This window comes from Sphaerodactylus townsendi, linkage group LG06, assembly GCF_021028975.2.
Source record: "Sphaerodactylus townsendi isolate TG3544 linkage group LG06, MPM_Stown_v2.3, whole genome shotgun sequence".
Taxonomy (NCBI): Eukaryota; Metazoa; Chordata; class Lepidosauria; order Squamata; family Sphaerodactylidae; genus Sphaerodactylus; species Sphaerodactylus townsendi.
In genome coordinates, this window is record NC_059430.1 from 101,687,244 (window position 1) to 101,710,303 (window position 23,060).

The following is a 23,060-nucleotide window of genomic DNA, read 5'->3' on the forward strand; positions in this document are numbered from 1 at the left end:
TCATGGCCTTTGCTTGATCTGCTGTGCCTCTGGTGCCGGCTGTGGAAAGCAGAACCCTTGAGTGAAAGCGTCTCAGTGAAAGTTAACAACCATTTTCAAGATCAGGCAGCCGTAACGCAGCAGGGTTGAGCATGCAGTTCCCATGTGAATCCTACAAGGAAGAGGTCTTCTTCCAGGGCACTCCTATCAATTAGATGAGGACCAAGTTTAATGTAAGTGTAACCCTGAAACTTCATCAATATGTTTTCTCAAGGCAGGCATTCCCCTGCAGCCGAGGTTTGAAAAACAGACTTAGAAACTGTGCAAATAACTGGAAGGGTGATCTGTGCAGACCAATAAATAGCAGGATGTGCAGTTATTATGGCTGTAGAATTTCAAGCAAGAGATTTTAGAATGTGTCCAATGTCAAAAATTCCTCCCTGTGGAAAATAAACATATAAGAGAGATCTAGGGTATGCTGGAACTGCTAATTGTCTGAATACAGGGGACTTTTTTAAAAAAATTGGAGTATTCAAAGATACAATCCCCCCATGCTATCTGAAACAATATAATCCCAAGGATTCTAAACAAGGTAACCTGTTGGTATGTGTGGTAGACTCCCAATGAGGGAAAGTTTGGAATGTCAGGCGTATAATAGTGGACTCAGGATGCATCCAGAATAATCCAGTTTCAAGAGAAAATAAGTTTTGATTCTATTGTGAGCCTCAGAAATCTGGATAAGGTAGCCCCTTCCCCTGCCAAAAAAGCCCTGGTGGGCCAGTCCAAGGGCGACCAACCTTTGCCGCTCTGCTCTCGTTACACGCAAAGGAGCTTCATTGTACATTTAAAAACACAGTTTATTGCTCTAAGTTATCACAAAAAAAGAACCTTCCTGCCAATTTGCTTCCAGCCACCTTTCTAGCAAGAATCAAAGGGGAGCGAGGTTAGGAAATGTCTTGCTTGCTTCTGGTGCAGCCAGGTGTGCAGTGTGAATTAGAGCAGCACAGCAGTATCACACGCAGGCATCTCATCTGCAGCTTGAGCCGAGGCCCCGGCCAGAAAGGGATTTCATGCACTTTGAACACTTGAAGTGCTGTTTTAGTCATCTGTGCAGCAACATTCCTTTGAACAAGCAGATCAGCGCCATTACGGAACTGGGAACGGAGTCTGCCTGCAGACTTGGCTGCTCCTGAACTAGAAGAAGGCAAGGTGATGGGCTGAGGGGGAGGGAGCAAGAAGGGTAATGCTGTTGTATAACTGTTCGTAACAGAGTAGAACCATAGAGTTGGAAGAGACCCCAAGGGTCATCAAGACCAACCCCCTGCAATGCAGGAACACACAGTCAAAGCACTCCTGACAGATGGCCATCCAGCCTCTGTTTAAAAACCTCCAAAGGAGGAGACTCCATGCGAGAAGGAGAAGGCCACGTGATTTCATCAAGGCCGCATCATATCCCAGAACGATACTGAGCATTTACACAGCACTTTGCAGAGTTCAAAGCACTTCACGTCCGCGACGTCCGCTGTCCTTACAACAGTCCCTTATGCTAAGCGAACAGTAATATCCTCATATTACCCTCTAGATGCAGGAGTGGCCTAGGAATGAATGGCTTGCAGAAGGCCACCCGCTGAGTTTGATGCTGAGATAAGATTTGGGAAGGGCAGGGGGGGGGGCTGTAGCAAGATAACTATCTCATATCCTGCTGTACCAGTTAGTTTGTTCAAAAATTATTTTCTTTTGCTAAGTCGCCACAGAAACTTGAAGAGTCACTTTTGAAGTCTCTGTGACTACTTAGCAGAAGGAAACAATGTTTGGGCAAGCTGATTGGTACAGATCTCTTAACAGGATGTGGGATAGTTATCTCATTACAGGTCTGTCTCCTTTCTGTCCCTGGTACTGACTTGCAGAAATCTAGGCAAGAAACCGCACCCCCGCCCCTTTATGTCTACATGCCAGGAGAAAACTTTATCTTCTCATCTGTGTCTGTTTAAATAGCACAAGCAGAGGGCTCAAGACAAAAATCCACCCCTTTGCCTGGCTCACACCTCACTCTCTTCTTCATGGTGCTACATTTGCTGTTTCCAAGGCTGCCTCTGGCAAACATTGGGCCTCAAAAAGCATTTGAGGTAGCCAGATGAACCCTGGAGCTTGATGTTTCACCATCTTATTTCCAGCCAAGTCCAGGGAAAGTTTGCTCAATGAGCCCTGCTTGGACCAGTGTCCTGCGGCTCTCCAGATGTTCATGGACTACAATTGGCCATGCTGGCAGGGGCTGATGGGAATTGTAGTCCATGAACATCTGGAAAGCCACCGGTTGCAGACCCCTGGTTTGGATGCTGCAATTAGCAATTCTCACCACTGGGGATGCAGGGGCTTGAAGCATCCAAAAATCTACTTCATTCCTTTTGTGGGGGGGGGGGGGGGGTGTCTGCCTCTGCCATGTGTGTCTGTCAATGGCTGACCAACTACAGAGGGACTAGCTTTCAGCCATTAAATGCTGATAAACTGGAGGGGATGGCCTCCCTTCTGTCATTTTGATGGAATGACAAGATGATCAAAAACAGCAATTGGGTGGTTAGAGTAACTACAGCAGTAAGAAAGGAATGATGAATCCAAGAATCTGGACATGCTTTAACCCTTCTTTTAGTGGGGGGCAGATGCAGTATAGACTCCCTTCCCCTAATCCACCTCTGGAGGAAGAGTGGTAAAACAGCATTTCCATCTGACATGTAAGTTTGCGAGCAACTATGGCACAGCAGCTCACCCGTCGGGCTCAAGTGTGGGAAATGTGGGTTCAAATATTCACCCAGCCATGAAGATAGCTGGGCGGCCTTGGGTAAGCTGCAGCATCTCAGCCTGGCCTACCTCACAGGGTTGTTGTGAGATTTAAATTCTGTTCCAAGAGAGAGAAGTACAAACCACTGAACTAAATATATTTCCATATTTTGTCTTTTAGAATTCAGTTTTAAGGGATACTTTTAAAAGATGAAATCATTAAGGCAATGATACTGACACAATTCATTGTTTTGTGCGTGCATGTGTGCGCGCGCACACATATCTGAATCCAACAGCTTCCATAAATGGGAATGAATTAAATTTTAATTTACTTTAAATTTTGCACGCAAATTTGCATGAGAATCTGCTTGAGAAACGTAACCTTCGTTGGGCTTGTGTCTGGGGCTTTGGCCTCCCCATAAGGTCTAGTCACATGACTGCAGGGCAGAGCTGCAGAGCAGACAGCCCCCAATGATGCCAGGGTGTCCTAAGGAGACACAGAGACCCCACACTGCCCATTTTATCAACATCACACTGTTGTGAATGTAGATTACCGACTATGTTTTCTGGAATCAAATTGCAGCTGATCAGCAGCCTGTATCAAATCTTGCTAAGAAATGCAGAGAAGGAATCAGACCAAATCAACACTACAGATGACAAGATATCCTTTCTTTCTTGGGGAATATGGAAATTGTAGTTCTGCAAGGAGAGACCAGGGGTCTACAAGAGGTAATTTCTCATCCCATCTCTGGAGCTTACTCAAACCGGATGACTTCACACAACAGAAAATTCATTCATGACATTAGCAGCCATGAGATGGGGTACCTTCACAGCCTTTAAAGAAGAAATTGTCTGCGACTGCTAATAACTCTGCATTTTCTGCTTCTCAGCTTCCAGAAACATTGTAGGAAACAAAATGTTGAGCTATCTGAATTTTCACTTTCAATCCACCAAGGCTGCTGTTGCAGGCACTGGCAGTAAAGCATTCTGACTTTACTAAACTACAATTCCCAGGACTCTCTGGGAGAAACCATAACAAAGTGGTACAAAACCAATACAGATTTGTCTTGCACATGTGGTTCCAACATCCCAAGAGTAAAAGACTGGATAGTTTGATTCTTGTCTCTGGGAGTTGTCAGATCTTGCTGTTCCACAGAGCTGGGTTTTTGTTTTGTTTTTTTGCATACTCTGTTGATTATCCAGTGGGGCATGGGGCTTACAACACACTAAACATAAGTGGAAAATAGGAAACTCGCAACTGCTTAGAATAACCCATGAGAAGCAGGTAGTGAAGTCCTGAGAACCCAGGTGTGGAATATCATGTGCTTCTGTTTTGTTTGGTTTTTTAAGAAATAAAACTGAATGCCTGCAAATCGTTGTTTATGTTAAAATCACAAACGGCATGACTCTCGAGTGGAATTTGCAGCTCAAGTTCCTGGTATGGCCTGTGGTCAAAAGAAGGGCTTTCTCCCTTATTGTCATGAAGGAAGGGGCAAGCAATATTCTTTCTGAGAGTCCACAGCAGTATCTCCTGCTTTACGTGGAGTCGTGGTACGTGGTAAGCAAATCAGCAGTGAGACGGAACGTTTCCCAAGAGACGAATGTGGTGGGAAAGCAAGACAGAGAAGGTCACAGTGAAGGACTATACCCCTACTAGCCATGCCAACAGGTGAACATTGGTTGGTGGGCACATACCCTGGGGGAACTTCTCCAAATTGCCAGATGGGCATCTTCCATGGAAATGTTCCTTTCTCCCTTAACCAATAGTCTATGTCTATTGGTCCTTGCAGAGTTTCTCGACGTTAGGTTGGGTTTGTTGGCTTTTTCTGGCGGGACCAAGATGGAGAGGATGCTACCCACAGCCAGCAGCTGGGTAGGTCTCCTTCCAACAATATGACAACATTCACTTCCCCAGTTGCCAAATCTTGGAGGGAGGGAGAGAAATAGAGTCCGTCCATCAGTCTGTCATGCTTCAATGATGTTCACTGAGGGCTTGTTTTTTGGAAACTAGAAAAAGAAGGCGAGAGAAATAAGACAGTAAGGGGGTTAACTGGGCACTGAACCATCAGATGTTTGATGTAGCAGCAATCAAAGCAAATTCGACATCCATTTTACTCCAAAGTGTTAAGAGGAATTGACAGGCCTTGAATCAACCATGAAAAAGCTGAGGGGTGCCAGCCCATGTTTACATCTGCAATGGATGAGTAAAGAAACGTCATCATCAGGAGTCTCTAGGCCTGCTTTCAGATAGATCCGAGTTGCTAACCTCTTAGAGATTTGTTTATTTTTTTGTCAGTCATTAGCGTTTTAACCAATTTGTTAATTTAAGATAAATTTACATCTTAATAAAACCCAACTAAAGACAGCTTTGTTAATTGTGTTCCAGTTGGCTGATTAAAGGTGGCAGAGGGAACACCACTCAGCAGAGTAGTGGCTTGTGGGAGGCTAAGATTTATGCTGCTGGCTCAAATAGTCAGAAAGGGATGGTAGGGAGATAGAGTTGCTGTAGCCCCAAGCAAGAGGTGGCTTCCATCTTGGAGCCACTGATAAAAGGTGGAAGAGCCTTGGCGGGGGGGGGGGGGGGTCTGTTGCAGCTCTAGCCTAAATCTACGTCCTCCCCATCCCTCCATCAGAGGCCAGAGAGAAATTTCCCAGAAACCAGAGACAACTGCTGCCAGAAACACCTGTCCCTGTTCATATTAAATCTTCATACATTTGCATATGGATCACAAGTGTTCAGAAGAAAAAGCGTTTTCAGAGTTTCTAGACAGTGCAAGTGTTTGTTGCTGCAAGCACCATCTTTGAACAGGTGCAGCCTCTTTTAAGATGGTGCTCGCCAGCTCTCCATTTGCGAGTTGACAGCACCCACCCCCATTTTTTTTAAGCCTGACAGAGCAGGAACAGCAGTTTAATTGCCCCAAAAGCCTCTGAGACAATTAATCTAATCCATTTGTCAGCTAAAAATTGCAACATGTTCCTTGCCGTGATACTAGCAGGAAAACATATAAGATTAAAAAATACAATTGATCATGTCCCTTGTTCAAAGGAAAGTCCACTTTTGTTAGTTTTTTTCACCATTGCAAATGACGATGACGCACAGCCTCAGAAAATAACTAGGCACTCCCCACCCCCAGCCCAACGCCTCGACAACAAAACTTGTTCACTTTTGCAGTCCTGCTGGGAGACCTGGCGTATATACTGTGGCACCTTCAGCCTCATTTCAAGACAAAGTGGTAGCTGGGCAAGCACCCGGGGATCTATGATTGGATCTAGCAATTGTGTGTGTGTATGGGGGGAGGGGAGTACTGGATCAGGACCATGATGCTTTGCAGATGGGGCCTTTAACTACTGGAAATATCCTGGTGGCTATAAACAACAGATATTAAATAACATGAATAACGAATATAATAAACAACTATATTTTTGTAACTTTTGTTAATAGTTATGATATTTATAGACTTGATATTTATTGTTCTTTTTTTACATACAATAATTTTGTGGTGGCTGTTTAAACCCACAATTGGGCAGGTGCAAACTTTTTGTGCTGCTTGTGAGAAATAAAGTAATGTTGCTTTTACATTAATATAACCCGATAGGAATATTATACTAATCTTTTAGTAATAAGAAGCTTTTATTGAAAACTCAGGTGTCTACTGTTAAGGGCTGTGAAAGGGTTAACAAAATTATAATGCTTAAAGTTTGCTCTGCCTAGACAAAGGAGCTAAATCAACTGCAAAGATCAAAACAGGCCTTTGGCTGAAAAACAGGAAAAGGTAAAGGGCCTGTGGGTTAAGATTAACCTCACATGTTGCCTAAACTAAACTGCAAAATGTAGCTGTTAGACAGATGCTGAACCACTAGACTTAGATGTTAAAAGGTAGATAAAACATGGTAAAAGGGCAAAGATATATATAATGAGATACAAGGGGGCTTGCTATATACATATATATAGAGAGAGGAAAAAATGGGGCAGCTAATCCCTTATTGGTTAAAGGTGACATTTCAAAGAAACAGAAGTAACAAACTATTGTTGGAGAATGTATTGTCGAAGACTTTCACTGTCGGATTCAACTGGTTCTGGTGGTTTTTCTGGGCTGTGTGGCCATGATCTGGTGGATCCACCAGACCACAGCCACACAGCACGGAAAACCCACCAGAACCTATTGTCAAAGACTTTCACGGCCAGAACCACTGGGATGTTGTGTGGTTTCTGGGCTGTATGGTAGTAGCATTTTTTCCTGACGTTTTGCCTGCATCTGTGCAGCATTTTTTCCTGACGTTTCACCTGCAACTGTGGCTGGCATTTTCAGAGATGCCAGCCACAGATGTAGGCAAAACATCAGGAGAAAATGCTACTAGAACACAGTCATACAGCCCGGAAACCACACAACATCCCAGAAATAAGAATGGAAAAATTGGTGGTCACAGATGGAAACTAAACAAAATAAGGGCAGGCATAAATATGGGACGGGGACGTCGGAATAAGGGCGAAGGTACATGTAAACAGGGGCAGGACTTCACGTGATATGCTTAGGTGGATGAGATAGGATGTTTACCCCTGGCCCCCTGACCAATGGGGGAAAGTGGAAGGGAAATGCAGCCAGAGAAAGGGATATAAAACTTATAATCAGTAATTCTTGGGTGTGCCTACTAGCTTATATACCCGTCTCTTGCAATAACGTATTGTAATCAATAAAAACTCTAATAATCAGCTGCTTCACCAATTTGTCCAAGTTTTTCTTTAAGGGGGTCTTGAACCCACGTTTCTAACACTGCTGATGAAGCAGCTTAGAGCTGCAAAATGGGGAGAAAAGCCAGATCATCCCATCCTATTACAGTGGAGAATCTCCAACTTTTGAACACCTCCCCTGCAGTGCTGTTCTTTAAACTTACTGGACTTTACTGTTCTCCTGCAGCCTTTTGTGCATTTCAGTTCATTCCATTTTGTGGCCTTGTATGCTGTTATTATATTCCCTTTGCCTTCTGTTGTGCTTTTGTTTCAGACTTTTGTGTTTCCTCTAACTCTTACATACATGTTGATGCAGTAGCCAATTGTGTGGGTGGTTTTTTCTTATCTGCTGTTTATAGTTTCCTATTGCCACCACACTTTCCCCTTTGTTTCCTTTCAAAGATCCTGGTGGACCACTGCCATGGATGGCTTCTTGTAGAGTTGGCTACCTCCAGGTACATCCTGGCAGGGGCGGAGCGCTTACAGGGACATGTGGGGTCGCATGTCCCTGTGGGGGGTTGAGAATCACTCCCCACACCTCTTGCCGCACCAGGCCGCTCCTTCAGCTGTCAGAAGTAGCCTGATGGGGCCGGGCCAAGGGGTAGCCCATGGCAAGCTCCCATTGGCTAAGGTAAGTAATTTATATATGGTTTTAACTGAGATAAATGCGGAATGGATTTTAACTGTTTTATATATTGATGGACACCGCCCTGAGCCCTTCGGGGAAGGGCAGTATAGAAATTCAATAAAATAAAATAAATAAAAAAAATAAAAATAAGTGGGACGTGGGAGGGGTACCCAGAGCAGGTGTTGCCTTAGGTGCCCTCCCCCTGCCCCCCATGCCTCTGCATCCTGGACCCTACCAGTTATCACCACGGCCTGATGTCTTGCTCTGAGCCTGTGTATTTCCTTAGGAGTTCTTCATTTGGAGTTGTCATGTAGGGTTATATTCTGCAGCTGTGCTCAAAACCAGAACTTTTATTTTTTTTGGGGGGGGGGGGTGATCAGCTCCTCCCTTCTCACCTTGCTGCGCAGGAGCCCCTCACTCTGGTGCTCCGGGGTGCTGTTTTCAGACATGTTTTTGGCTTTCTCCTTGTTATTATTTGGCTCGTTATCTTTGATGATGTCGTACTGCCTGCAAAACAGGGCAATCACCCCTGATGGGAAGAAAAAGTGTCAAAGGTTAAATTGCAAGATCGGCTTTCCAAAAGGCAAAAGCTCAAATTCCATGGAACATTTGGCAGCTTCTACTTAGATTGTTCACAGACTGGGTCTTAGGGGCCTTTTCTCAGAGGCTTCCTTATTATCATGGAACAAATGACAAGGAAGCAGCAGATTCTCTTCCCTAAGCTCTTTTCAGCTTAGGGAACTATATCACCAATGAGAATTTTAAAGTGAGTGAGTGAGTGAGTGAGTGAGTGAGTGAGTGAGTGAGTGAGTGAGTGAGTGAGTGAGTGAGTGAATGAGTGAATGAGTGAATGAGTGAATGAATGAATGAATGAATGAATGAATGAATGAATGAATGAATGAATGAATGGGGGAGCATCATGCACTTTTTCTAAACTCCACCAAAGTTCATTTATCATCAGACTGAAAAGACATTTTTTCCTACCACCGTGAACAGAAGTCATCAATGAACTGCTTTTTAAGGATCAGACAGATAAACAGGCAGCAACCAATTTCTCAGCTATTGATGCAACCTTTTAATGCTGAAACAAATCTGCTCCCCAATCACACTTTTGCACATTTGGATTCTGATTAGACATTAGATGCTGGAAGCAGTTCTGCAGTCTTGGGGCCTATTTCCCCTCTCTCTTTGCTTTCTGGCTTCCCAGGTCCCCTTCAATATGCTTTTCAGGGGCTATCATCTCTTGGCCTCTTGTCCCCACTATTCCTTGTCCACCAAGCATTTCTTCCTGCCAATAGTGGACAGCCCTATCCTATCCTATCTGTAGACTCTGGAATTCGGCCCAGTTTTGATTTCACCTTCATGCCCCTTGTCTTCATGTATCTTCAGCCTGCTGATTTTCCTAGCATTCCTCCCGCAGGCCTCTCTCCCTCCCCCTTTAAGCATTGTGATGCTTCTTGAGAAATCCCCTTTTGCTTTGGCTGAGCTTTGCTTCCATTAAATCCCACCTTTCTCTTCCCCTTTCTTTATCCATTATCCTGCAGCAGACCCTTTCTTCGATAGTCATCCTTCAGGTTCTCTGACCCTTCATTTCCCGTTTTTTTGGAACCACTAAATATTTCTCAGCCTGCTCCACAAAACTGCCATGATCTATGGTTTTTCATCTTCAGAACTTGGACTGCAAACAGTTCTGACAACTGTATTGTCAAAGGCTTTCATCGCCGGCATCCACTGGCTGTGGTGAGTTTTCCTGGCTGTGTGACACAGTCTGGTAGTTTTTGCTCTTAATGTTTTCACCGGCATCTATGGCTGGCATCTTCAAAGGCATGTCATGGAATGTGACAAGTCTCTAAAGATGCCAATCATAGATGTGGTGAAATATGAGCAAAAACTACCAGACCAGACCACACAGGCAGGAAAACCCACAACAGCCTATTCTGACCACTAATATTGATGAACACTCAGTGTTGTTGCCGTTGACATCAGTTCAGCCAGTCAATAGTAGAGAACCCTCCAGGCTCTAAAGGCAGATACGTGTGAACTGTGTGCAGAATTGGCATGGAAACCTGCTTCAAACTGGCGAGACAGGTCAGGGGCCAGACAATTCACCCCGCAGGTGACCTGAGGCTGCTTTAAGGCAAGCCATCATAGAGGCAAAGGCTTGTAGCTGCCTGCTAAGTGGGGAAATACAAAGAGCAGAACAATGGAAAATTCCTTTGCCTAGCTTGGTTCTGCTTAGAAATAAAGTCTGGGCACTGGTGACAAATGAAAGAGACAGCAGCATCTTCCACAGCAGCCTCCATGCATCGGTGTGCTTGAATAAGCAACCTTTCTCCCCACCACTTGCAAATGCAATGTGACAGCTGTACCAAGGAAGGGCATTTAGGATGACATTCCCTGTGGCCCCTACTGCAAGAAAATGGACACTGCTGTCCTCTAAGGCTCTGTGCCTTTTGTGAATAGGTTGTAAATAATCCTCAGGCATCCCTTCCTTTAGCCCATTTGAGATATTTAATTTTGGATTCACCATTCCAGCATTCAAGGAGGAGCTGGAACAGCAAGTTCAGTGGATAAGAAATTGGAGATCTCATATGTTAAAATAAATGATAATGTGCAGGGGGGGGGGCGGTCTGTCATGATCATTCACCTGATGCTCTCAAATATGTATATACCACAATAATTTTGCCAGGAGAGGCAGTGTACAATGGGATGTGCTTAGGAAAGCCATCTAGAAGTCCTTTCCCATACATGTAGACTGGTGCACACAAAAGAGAGAGGGGCCTGATATTATTCCTAGGAGGAGAATGACTACTGTTTAAACAGTTAATCGGCCATTTTAAAGCACACCAACATTTTAAAACATGTTTTTTAATGTGAAAACAATCTATTCCACCGACACAAGGCAGTTCAGTAGCCTCACTCTTGCATTCTCAGAAGAGGTGGCCATCTTAGCAACACAGTTTGGATGGGTTTCACTCACAAATCCGTGCACCTGTCATGAGGTAAACCAGCAAATCTTTTGGCTGGAGGACTGACGGGGAGAAGGGAGGTGACAGTTCCCCCAGAAAAGGACATGGATGATACAGATTGTTTCCTCGTTGCTTTGCTGCTGTGCTCGGCTCACCTGAAGTGCCCCGTCCTCCTCTCTCTCTCCGTCATCTCCCCGCTCAGTTAAAGTGATCACAAACCTCAGGGGGAGAGCTTTTCTGCTTTCATAAATGTTTCATGCCGCCCAAGCAGCTGCTGAATGGAGCTGGGGACGCTGAACACAGAAGGCAGACAAGCGCAAACTCCATTTTCATTACCTCACACTGGGCAGGACTCAGCCAGGCAAGTCAGGATGGGAGCTCTTGACACGGCTTCAGCCCCAGAACCTAGTTAAAAGGCAAACTAAGACCAGGATATGTAAATAGCAGAATTGCTCAGAATGTGAACCTTGGATTGGGGTTGCCAACTCTGTGTGCACGCTCAGGAGAATCCTCCAATGTGCAGAAAGTACAATTTAGTAAACTGGCTAAAAGCAAAAATGGGAGGAATGGTCTTCGATGAGAACTGAATACACTGCAGGTCTGGGGCAGGGAATGCTGCAAGTGGATGAGAATCAGGAAAAAGAAAAGGTGGGGAGGAGGGAATTGGGTGAAGAAGAGCCTTCTCGAGCTGCTAAAAGCTCATGCGATTTATGTAATCCTAGTCATATTGCTTACTAGATGTCTTGTTCGATTGATTGCATTGACTTGCACTGTGTCATTCACCCAGACTAGTAGTAAAAAGGCAGACTATAAACAATGAAAATGAAGAAAAAATCTTGAAAGGCAGGAAAATGGCTTTCCCCTCCTTGCCCTGGTGGTTCAAAATCTTAGGGTTGCCAATCACCTGGTGATGGCTGGAGATCTCCTGGGATTACAACTGATCTCCTGGTAATAAAGATTAGTTCACCTAGAAAAAAATGGCTGCTTTATACCCCATTGAAGTTCCTCCCCTCCCCAAACCCTGCCTTCCTCAGGTTTCACCCCCAAAATCTCCAGGTATTTCCCAACTCAGAGTTGGCAACCCTAATGATCACCAAAGCATCAGTCTAGTGGGGATCTGCAACCTGTGGCTCTCCAGATGTTCCTGAACTACAATTCCCATCAGCCCCTGCCAGCATGGCCAATTGGCCATGCTGGCAGGGGCTGATGGGAATTGTAGTTCAGGAACATCTGGAGAGCCACAGGTTGCAGGGGGCATTCACAAACAGATAAGCCTGTCTATGTCTTCATATTGCATTGTTCCTTGGATGGATTATACTGCCTTTCTTTCATTGCTCTCTAAATGTGTAACCCAGTGTTACTGTATTGTTTAAAAACTGGTCTTTATTCCCTTATTTTATTACTTGATTTTGTAACTCACTCTGAAAACAAGAATGGTAGATCAGTACTAAAGTTAAATAAATATTCAATGACATTCCAGGTAATGGTAAATTAACTAAGAGTAAAGAAACTTAAAATATACACACAGAGAGAACCTATATAATCTATATATATAAAAAGCTAACCGTGTATGTGTTGATGACAGGGTACCTCAGTAACTGCTGGGCCAATTCCTCTGAAAATTCCCAGCCACTATAGTCAGTCAGGCGAGAGTGTTTTCAGATGTTCACATACCTGAAATTTCATACCTGGCCCAGGTAAAAACGCCTTTTTCCTGGCGCTCCCTGATGAAGGACAGGGAGGGGCCTGTGTGTAACTGTCACTCTTAGAATGTTCGTGCCCTTAGACTGTTCACTCAGATGGCCAAAGATGAACAGTGGAAACAGCACATAGGCAGTAACTTGAGTGGAAGTGAAACACATACACACACATACACACATGAGGGAGAGGGGGGGAGGAGGAGGAGGAGGAGGAGGAGGAGGAGGAGGAGGTAGTTTGGATTTATATCCCCCCTTTCTCTCCTGTAGGAGACTCAAAGGGGCTTACAATCTCCCTTGCCTTCCCCCGCTCACAACAAACACCCTATGTGAGGTAGGTGGGACTGAGAGAGCTCCGAGCTGTGACTAGCCCAAAGGTTCACCCAGCTGAAGGCTAGTGTGTGGGGAGTGTACAGGCTACTCTGAATTCCCAGATAAGCCTCCCACAGCTCAGGCTGACAGAGCGAGGAGAATCAAACCTGGTTCCCTTCAGATTAGATACGAGCTCTTAACCTCCACGGCCACTTAGAGGGAGGGCTGGCATCAGAGATAGGATCCAGCAGTTTCTCACAGGGTCCCGAGAGTAGGTTACTAATTATTTGTGTGTGCGGAGAGGGGGTTGCACTAATTGGTGATTTTGTCCGCGTGATTTTTTTGCCTTAGTTTCGCCCCCTTCTCTCAGAAGTAGCGCGCAGAACTTGAAGCAGGTCCTAGCAGGAGGTGCACCAAGCGTGCGTGGCTTGGCCTAAGCCAGCGTGACCGTCGTTCCCCACCCAAGGACCGGCACAGCGGCTGCATCGTACACCACAGCCCAGCCAGTAATGCCCGCCCTGGAGATGGCCGGCCACGCCCCCATTGTGCCCACGCCCGGCCCCATTGGCGCTCACGCTCATACAGATTTGAATCCAGCCACCATGGGAACCTGTTTCTAAAATTTTTGGATCCCACCACTGGGTGGCCTGCAAGGAAAGAGAGGGAGGGAGAGAGAAAGGGAGGCGGTGGGGAGAGGCATGCAAGAAGAAGAAGAAGTGAGAGAGGGGAGACAGTGAGCTGTGGCATGCAAGGGAGGGGAGGCAGGGGGCTCTACATCTTGATATGCAAACCCACCCACCCTAGCGGAGGGAAAGGGAAGGGAGGGAGGGGAGGGTGGCATGCAAGGGAAGAGAAGTGAGGGAGGGGAGAAAGAGAGTGAGGGTGGCATGCAAGGGGAGGGAGGGCAGGGCCCAGCATCTTGCAGTAGCTGACCACACCCACCCTAAGCGGAGGGGAAAGGAAGGGAGGGAGGGGGAGGGTGGTATGCAAGGGGAGAGAAGTGAGGGAGGGAAGAGAGGGAGGAAGCTGACTTGCAAGGGCCAGGGAGGGAGGAGGGCCAGAGCACCTAGATTCCCCTGAATACTGCAGTTACAGTTAAGAAAACCAGGCACGCATTACTCAGGAGTAAGCTCAGTACAGCAACCATGACATACTTTGAATGGCTGCGTCGCACCCGTCAGAGGTTTTCCTCAGAAGCGACACCCATTGCCACCAACCAAACTTACTCCCAGGTAAAGGATCATGACCAGCCAGCCTAGATGTGTGGGAGGGGTGCCTTTCCATTCCCCCCCCCCAAGGAATGCGGGCACACACATCACTGACATCGCACAGTATCAGGCTGCATGTTTGCATGAGCATGTACTGCTGGCCTCTGCAATTGATTTGCTGCTACTGTTCCTTTCCCATTTCACCACAATAAGCCACAGCAACGCATGGCCGGGCCACGCTAGTTCAATATAAGATGGTTCCTTTTGTTTGCCAGCAATGGAAAGATGAACTCAACTAGAAATGATGTGGGGAACACAGCCTGGTGCTAGGTCAAAGGTTAAAAGCTTGGTGAAGGCATACAAACGGAGGATTTTAGAGAAATTGATATTTTATCTTTTAAAACATAGTTTTAGCTTTTACATATTATAAATCATGACATTTGTATATGTCTTAAGTCTGTATCACCTTGAAAAATGAACTGAGAAGGAATGCATGAGTATTCAGGAAAAGAGAGAGATCAAAGGTTGAAGGGGAAAGAGCAGGTCATGATACATTTTGTCATCACTAAGAATGCTTCTATATGTTAATACTGGAATAATTTTCTAAGGATAGGTAGATCACTCACATTAAATGTATCTTAGTATAATCACAGCACAAGTATAATTACTTTGTACTTAATTTGATATTTTTATTGAATAAGCTTCTTTGTAACTCTGTACCATCCTTGATAAGGAGAAAGTCTCTCTGTGGATCTAGGAATGCAATAACTGTCAGCTTTAGAAATAACACAGATGTCTTTGGGACCTTGGTGCTCCTGTAGGATGTAGAGACATGTTAACAGCACTGTGAGGATTATGCTGTCTCTTGAGAAAGATTGTTATTTCAAAATGAATAATGGGAGAATATTAAAACATTTGGCAGTTTAAGTTTTAAAATGTAATGTATTAATTTTTTTAAAAAAATTGTCTGCAAAAGGGATGGATGTAATGCATAGTGTTTCGTGATGCTGTGGTGTAACTAGGGCATCACCCTGTGTAGAAAATCATTTATTGTTCTGCACAGTAAAAGATTGCATTCCTGAAAAACCTGATTCAGTGTTTGTTTCAGCAGTCTATTTTAAGTTAACAGGGCACTTAAGTTCTTGCTCCACACCATCCCTTCACCCCTATTTCAGACCATATGTGATCACTCATCAGGAACACCAGTTGCTCTGACCATTAAGAAGTCAAAATAATCACCACAACAATCGCAGAACTTCCTTGCAAGTTAATCCTGAGTTCAAGGACAGGGCCTGCTGTGAACACTGTGCCTTGCTCAAATTCTAAAATAGGAGTCCCCCTGGGATGGGTATATGAGGGAAGGGGGAGAAGGTGAGGGAACAGTCTGGGGTCCTTAGAATATTGCCCAAAACACTGACTGTGAATTTTCAGCTGGCAGGTGAGTTAAGGGCATTCGCCAATGCCACAGAGTTGAAGAGAGATCTGTGGCACTCGGGATTAAACAGGCTGTGTGGTGAGCTGTTATTTCAGTCCCAGGATTCAAGAGAAAAAAAAACGAAAACGAAAAGGCAAGGTTAAAAAAATCATACGGATGGAATGTATACCATGCTTTAAAAAAAATCAAAACTGTGCATCAAGAAAAGCTAGTTTCTGTGATATTAATACAAAATGCATACTGAGCAGAATTTATTCTGATAGGTTTTTTACTATTTTTGCATAATTTATTCTTGTTCTGCTCACCCTGAGAAGAAGCAAGGAGTTCCTTTCGGTGCACTGAAAGGTTACTGGAAATGTTATTTAGACCTTGCCAGTTTCTCAGACTTTAGGCAGAGCTCATTCAAAACGCGCAGGCCCCGTCTGCACATGCAGAATAATGCACTTTCAATCCTCTTTCACAACTGTTTGCAAGTGGATTTTGCTATTCCGCACAGCTGCAAAGTGAATTGGAAGTGGATTGAAAATGCATTATTCTGCGTGTGCAGAAGGGGCCTGCACTTTGCAGTCACAAGGATTAGATGCCTGCCAAGGCGTTCAGAAAGATGGATTCTGCAACCAGCGCTTTACCTTTTTGATTCGGTAGACCAATTTCAGAGCAATGTTCCAGAGCCCATGAAGGCCACTCATCTGATGCAATAAGAACAGATTTGCTGGTCGGAATATGGCAATGCAGAACACCCAAGGATCCCATAAGATCACCAGTTCACCTCCACGCATTTTATCCTAGCTTCTTGGCCCTCAAGAATACAGGGAAATGGCATCTAGACTGAACCCATGTTAGGTATTGTGCTGTTTGTGGCAAGTTTGTTCTTTGAATCTGGGCCAGTGTTTTAGACTGCCTGAGTCCAACCAAGAACAGGGAAAAAGGAAATTGTTAGTGCGGCTCCACAGAGGAAGAATCATAGAATCATAGAGTTGGAAGAGACCACAAGGGTCATCAAGTCCAACCCCCTGCCATGCAGGAACACACAATCAAAGCACTTCTGACATATGTTCACCCAGCCTCTGTTTAAAAACCTCCAAAGATGGAGACTCCACCACACTCCAAGGCAGTGAATTCCACTGTCAAATAGCCCTGACCGTCAGAAAGTTTTCCCTAATGTTTAGGTGAAATCTCTTTTCCTGCACCTTGAATCCATTACTCCGTGTCCTAGTAGTCTCTGAGGCAGCAGAAAACAAGCTTGCTCCCTCTACGACATGACATCCCTTCAAATATTTAAACATAGCTATCATGTTCCCCCTTAACCTTCGCTTCTCCAGACTAAACATCCCCAGCTGACATGAAGCTGTGCTCTGTTCTAAAACTAGGCTTCCTCCTTATTCTGATGCCTAGGATTAAGGACACAACAGGCATGTGAACAGAACTGTGTTCATGTGTGGGAAGGAATTCCTCTTGATCGCTGTAAAAGCAACAGTCCCTGTTTACAACCCAAAAGAAGCGGCTTAGCCTTCGGCACATGCATGGGCGCAGGGACTCCTACTGACCTGCCCACATAAACAAGACCACGACAATGATGAGAATCTCCCCTGCTCGCAGCTGCTGATTTTTCTCCCCCATCTCCTTCATGGTCACTTCATCTGCACAGGGAGGGAGGGAGGGAGAAAACAAAGATAACGGGATTTAGAGCCATTTCCAGCCTTCAGGGCATCTGGGGGAGGTGAACAGAGGCTTCATATCTTTGCAGAGGAGAAATTCTTGGAGAAATTTGCAGTTTGGCTGAGGATCCACAGGTTGCAGAAATTAGCAAGGCTTCTAGACTTGTTAGCCAGCCTCTGATGTGCATCTGAAATCTACATGTGCTGTGGTCCACAGACATGTTCTGGGAACTCGATGTTTTCCACGTGCATGGGAGACCAAGATGGATCGGGATTGTGGTACACAGGGGATAGGCCTTCAGACTTCACCCCCACCCCTCTGCATGCATGAATCAGCTCCAGAGAGACAGTGGGCAAACAGACATGTAGCCATAGCAACCTCCAGCCATTGTATATGCCACTCCCAATAGCTAGAATTCCTGTTAGGAAGCCAGGTAGACAGAGGACCAAATTACAAAGAGTTGAGTTTGCAGCCCTGTGTTCCCCCACAGTAGCTGCAGGGAATGCCTTTTTAAAAAAATAAATAAAAAGAACACCTCTGCAGAGGGAAGGAAGGCTCCTGCCTTCCCCCGAAGCCATTTTTCTATGCCAAAGCAGTGCAGCAGAGGAGTTATTTCCCTTTTAATGCTGGGGGGGGGGGGTATTCCATGCATGAGGAGAAAGTCCCCCCAAACACTGTTTCAGCGGGTAAAAATGGCCCAGAGGGAAGGCAGGAGCCCTCCCCCACTTCCGACACACACACACACAGAGGCATTCTAAGTCCAAACTGGCTCTCCTTTATTTTTTTAACAGCTGTCCCCCGCATCTGCTGTGTAGCTGCAGGAAACCTGAGTTGGCTCAGAAGAACTCAGAAAGCACTGTTTGTAAAAAGGAAACATGGCATTTGCCTCCAAGAAGAATGGCAGGTGTAGCTTCTGCACACACATCCCCCAAACAACCCCTATTACTGGGTCCAAGCCTGACCCACACAAAACTGCTCTTGGGATCCTGTGAAGGTGAGATGTCCCCTAAAGCAATGGTTTGCAGCAAGCACCAGGTAAACAACAGAAGGGCCCTGCTGGATGAGGCTAGTGGTCCAGCTAGTCTACACTGGTGTATCTAGGGGGCAGGGGGGTCATGTGGGGATGCATTTTGGGGGCCTGGCCCCTCTTCCCCTCTTGCCCCGCCTCAAGCCACTCACCAAACTCCCCTCCCCCCCTGCACTGAACTCCCACTGCTACCCCCCTACAAGTTGTCCTGGGGGCTGTCAGGGATGCATTCAGCCTGCTGCAGAGATGTGTGCCTGCTGCGGCTGCTCTTTCTTTGCATTTGGGCTGGGGTGAGGTGCACGCTTTCCCCCAGGGCAGGCTTCTGGCTCCTTCACTGGCTCCTCTGCGATGGGCAGCAGGGACCACCTGTGCCTGCCGCTGAGGGGTTTGCTGTGGCTGGCGCCCTTGCCCAAATGGCAGCAGCAAGTAGCACTGCAAGCGCGCCGTGCCCTGCAAAGCCCTCCACCAGAGCACCTGCCTGGGCTCGCCACTACTCTGTGCTGCCACCTCCGCCCTCCTGGCTGCAACTCCCACTGGTAGGCCCAGGTCCACAATAAGGCAAGCTGCTCCTCTGGTCCAGTACACTGGGGAGGGAAGCTGCGCTGCTTGCTTGCCCCGCCATCTTGGAGTGAGCCAGAAGCTCTCTGATCAAGTGCAGAGTGCTGCCTCGGACCTGGGGATGGCAGGAGGAGTTCAGCTGGGGACTGTTTTTTGGTGATACACCACAGCTAATCCAGCATCTTGTTTCACACAGTACCTAAAACAGTTGCTTTGGAAGGCCAGCAAACAGGGCACAGAGACTGATGCTTTCTCCTGATGTTGCCTTCTAGGGCAGGTACTCTAAAGTTGACCATTCATGGATGATAGGCTGGGGGAGGGGCTGTTGCTGGTGATGAGGGAGACAGCCCTGGTATAGGGTTCCAGTCCAAATGTACCATTTCCTTGGCATGTGGATTCTCAGCAAACCCCAAACCCTGTGCTTCCTCTAGGGCAGAGGTCCCCAACCGTTTTGAGCCCGCAGGCACATCTGGAATCCTGATGTGGCATGGTAGGCACAATAAGATGTCAGTGGGCATCACGGACACGCATGGGGAACACATTGGGGACCCCTGCTCTAAGGTTTTTGGAGCAGGGCCCTCAAGAAAGTCACCCTCACAAGGATGTGCAAAATGAGGCTGTCCTCAGACTGTCCCTGGCCCTCTTGGATGCTCTATCCCAAAGGGCAAACACGTGCCAACTGGCCTTGTGTAAGGTTGCCAACATTCAGGTGGAACCTGGTAATCCCCCAGATTACAACTGATCTCCAAATGATAGAGATACTTTCCCCTAGAGAAAATGGTTGGTTTGGAGGGTGGACTCTAGGGCAGGGGTGTCCAACTGTGGCGCTTCAGATGTTCATGGACTACAGTTCCCTTCAGCCCCTGTTAGCACGGCCACTTGGCCATGCCTGCAGGGGCTGATGGGAATTGTAGTCCATGAACATCTGAAGAGCCACAGTTGGATACCCCTGCTAGGGCATTATATCCTGCTGAGGTCCCTCCCCTCTTCAGACTTTACCCTCTCCAACTCCACCGACAAATCCCCAGAAATTTCCCAACCCAGAGTTGGGCAACCTAGCCAGAGGTGGGATCCAACCAGTTCTCACCACTTCTCTAGAAGTGGTTACTAATTTTTTCTGAGTGCCGAGAAGGGGTTACTAAAGCAACCTCCCTGCCCAATAGGGACTGGAGGTGTGTGTGTGCGGCAGCGCCACTGTTTGAATCCCACCACCATCGGAACCTGTTATTAAAATTTTTGGATCCCACCACTGAACCTAGCCCAGCTACAGCAGTGGCTACCATTTGCCATCCTCTGGAGCCAGCTCTGCAGACCCTCCACCGTCCTGTTGAAGGTCCAAGATTGCCTCTCCTCCACACTGACCTTTGTTTTTGGAAGCCAGTTTCTCAGCTTCCCGGGGAGTTTTGAAGTGGACAGGTTCGCTGGCCGGACTCTGGCCTTGGATACTGATGGACTGCACGTGCACAATGTATTCAGTGTCCTCCTCCAGGTCCCACAGCGAACATGAGCGGGTCGTGGTGTTCACTTCCTGGATGAAGCGCAACATGCGCACGTCCTTTTTCTGCAGGGAGACAAAGTAGAGCACACCAGCAGTCAGGGCCTGCTCTTTTAGGGGCTCAGGCTAGCTTACAATATATGCTGGAACTGGGTTTGCCCAGCAAATTGACAAACAGTCTAATCTAAGCATCAAAGAATTAGCCTACAAAGATTACAATCGGAGTTCAGCTCCATAGCAGAATCAGTCAAAAGCCCTCAAGGAGAGAATTGCTTTCTTTATTTGGAAACTTTTGGTGCCACCTCTCCAGAGATCAGCTCATCTAGTACACAGCTCATTTAGTACACAGCCCATCCTGAAGGATGCAGAGGAAGATCTCTGGGAGCCCACACTGCAGAACAAGGACAGCAATAGAGGAAGCTCTCTGAGGGGTAGCCGCAAAGTGAGACAGTTGTAACCAAGGTGCTGGCAACAAAAATTGACCAGCCAACCAAAGTTGGCACACAGGGAGGGGCAGTCCTTCAACCACGTGGGGCCCAGGCCAAGAATGGCTGTAAAGGGCAGCTCCAGTCCCTTGAACTAGGCTTGGAAGCCAACTGGGAAGCAACTCTGCTGCTTTAATGTTGAGGGCAAAATCTAGTTCTGTTCAACAAACAGGCAGCCCTCATTCTGTGCTGTGCAAATGGAAGTTTCTGGGTCATCTTCAAGGGCAACCCTACAAACAATACACTACAGCAGTGTAGTCCAGAGGTTACAGGTGAACAGATCAGTGTTGCTGGGTCAAGTAGAGAAGACAGTCTGTGGTTAAAATTAACATGAAGCCTTCAAGTAACAGATACATTCAGCTTACCCATGAAAAAGGACTGTGTCCAGAAGGCTCCTCCCCCAACTTCTAACTGGATTGGTTTGTCCCTAGTCCTGACTGGAGGCAGCCACAACATAGGAGAAGGTCTCTGGAAAGGCTCACCTTTAAAATCCCATAGTCACCACAGCAACTGACTGGGAGTGGCGCTGCAAGAGGAAGGGGCTGGGCGCATTGCAGTGGCGGCTGGAGAGACCCCTGACCGCTTGCAAGAAGTGTTGTCCTTGTGAGAGGCCAAAAGTAGTGGAAATCTGACCTGCAGGCTGCCCGCAAATCTCTCTCCCATCTCAAATTTGAGGTCCATGCAGGCATTGGGTTGGGGCAACAGGGCCAAACCTGCTGACCCAGGAAGCAGGGTGCAACTTTCCCCTTAAATGGCTAATGCTAGCCAAACCCTGTGCAATGGGGCAAGTCAGTCCCAGCCAGAGCATCAACCTTCCCAACCAACACCCCCTCCACTTGGTCAGGATTTGGTTTCCTTGGGTCTCCTCTCATCCCAGTGCATGCAGGCTCTGGCTTAGGGTTGTTGTCCACCTGATGGGGCTTAGAAACATCTTGCAATTGTCTTCCGGACTACAGAGATCAGTTTCCCTGGACAAAATGGCTGCCTTGGAGGGTCGACTCTATGGCATTGTACCCACTGAGGTCTCTCCCCAGGCTCTGAATCTCTAGGAATTCTCCACACCTAGTGCCGGTGTAACCCCTATGCTAAGAATGAGATGACCCAGAAAGGGGTGGAGTCTGAAAAGAAGCAGAAGGCTGCAGAACTCATGAGGTTGGAGGAAGCAGGGCTACCAGGCTGGGACCTTGATAGATTTTTATAAGCCCTTAACACCTCGTTTAAGGTAACTGCAATGTTGTTGGGAACTAGTGGGAATGGAGTTGTTTATTTTTTTGCTATATTGTAAATTTTAGAATTTATTGTTTCAGGGTTTTTGTGTATGTAAATGGTGAGAGTTTCTCTGGGGACCTTCAACATCTTGAATCCAGTTCACCAAGCCTCTGGAGTCTCCATGAACCAACCACCAGCAGGAAGAATGGACTTGGCATTATCAAACTGTAATTAGAAGGACTTGGAATGAAACTTGAACAGGAGCTTGAAGTGTTAAGTTAAATGTTAATGTTTGATAATTGTCATAAAGTAAACCACTTTGTTTAAAAATTTAGTTGTTGCAAACTCCTTCCAAGTTCTGCCCCACAGAACCCACAAGGTAAGGTTTCAGCGGCACCCCTGCTTGGCCCGACGCTGACATAACCTATGACACCCACACACACACCCAGTATCAAAACTATGGATAATCTTAGTTAGTGGCTTCTTACATATAATAAAAAAGCATTCGTGAAAGAACGGAGAATCATGTAGATGATTCATCCTCTCCTATGGAAACTCTGACAAAGAGGACAACCTTTATAAACACCTCCTCTCCACATATACAGATATCCTTTTCCAAATGCTTTCATAATAATTGATGAACTACAGTCTCAAGTGCCACTCATTCTAGCAGAATTGTTAAAGAAGAATCACCCCGTGCATTTGTAGTCCGAAATTATCCAATAGAGCAACCAGAGCTGTGACAGTCCCAAAACTGGGCTAAAAGCCAAACAGAAATGGGTCAAGGGTGGATGAATCATCCAGAAGTGCCCAAAGTTGCTCTGCCCCCACCCACTTGATCACCTTGCTCAGAAATGGAAGAGCAGAAACAGGGCTGGGAGCTAGCAAGATCTTT

General features: G+C 46.4%; 1 protein-coding gene across 3 annotated transcripts in view; it reads right to left on the reverse strand.

Annotated features, from left to right (window-relative positions):
* Positions 1 to 818: 818 nt before the first annotated feature.
* Positions 819 to 23,060, reverse strand: part of FNDC5 (fibronectin type III domain containing 5) — a 60,856-nt gene continuing 38,614 nt past the window's right edge. For all 3 annotated transcript variants that reach the window (XM_048500597.1, XM_048500596.1, XM_048500594.1), the window contains 4 exons: positions 20,339 to 20,537; positions 17,280 to 17,372; positions 8,507 to 8,640; positions 819 to 4,761 (listed from right to left, as the gene is read on the reverse strand). In XM_048500597.1, coding sequence (XP_048356554.1) covers positions 4,720 to 4,761; positions 8,507 to 8,640; positions 17,280 to 17,372; positions 20,339 to 20,522 — 453 coding nt within the window. In that variant the 5' untranslated portion in view covers positions 20,523 to 20,537 and the 3' untranslated portion in view covers positions 819 to 4,719. The remainder of the gene's footprint in view (positions 4,762 to 8,506; positions 8,641 to 17,279; positions 17,373 to 20,338; positions 20,538 to 23,060) is intronic.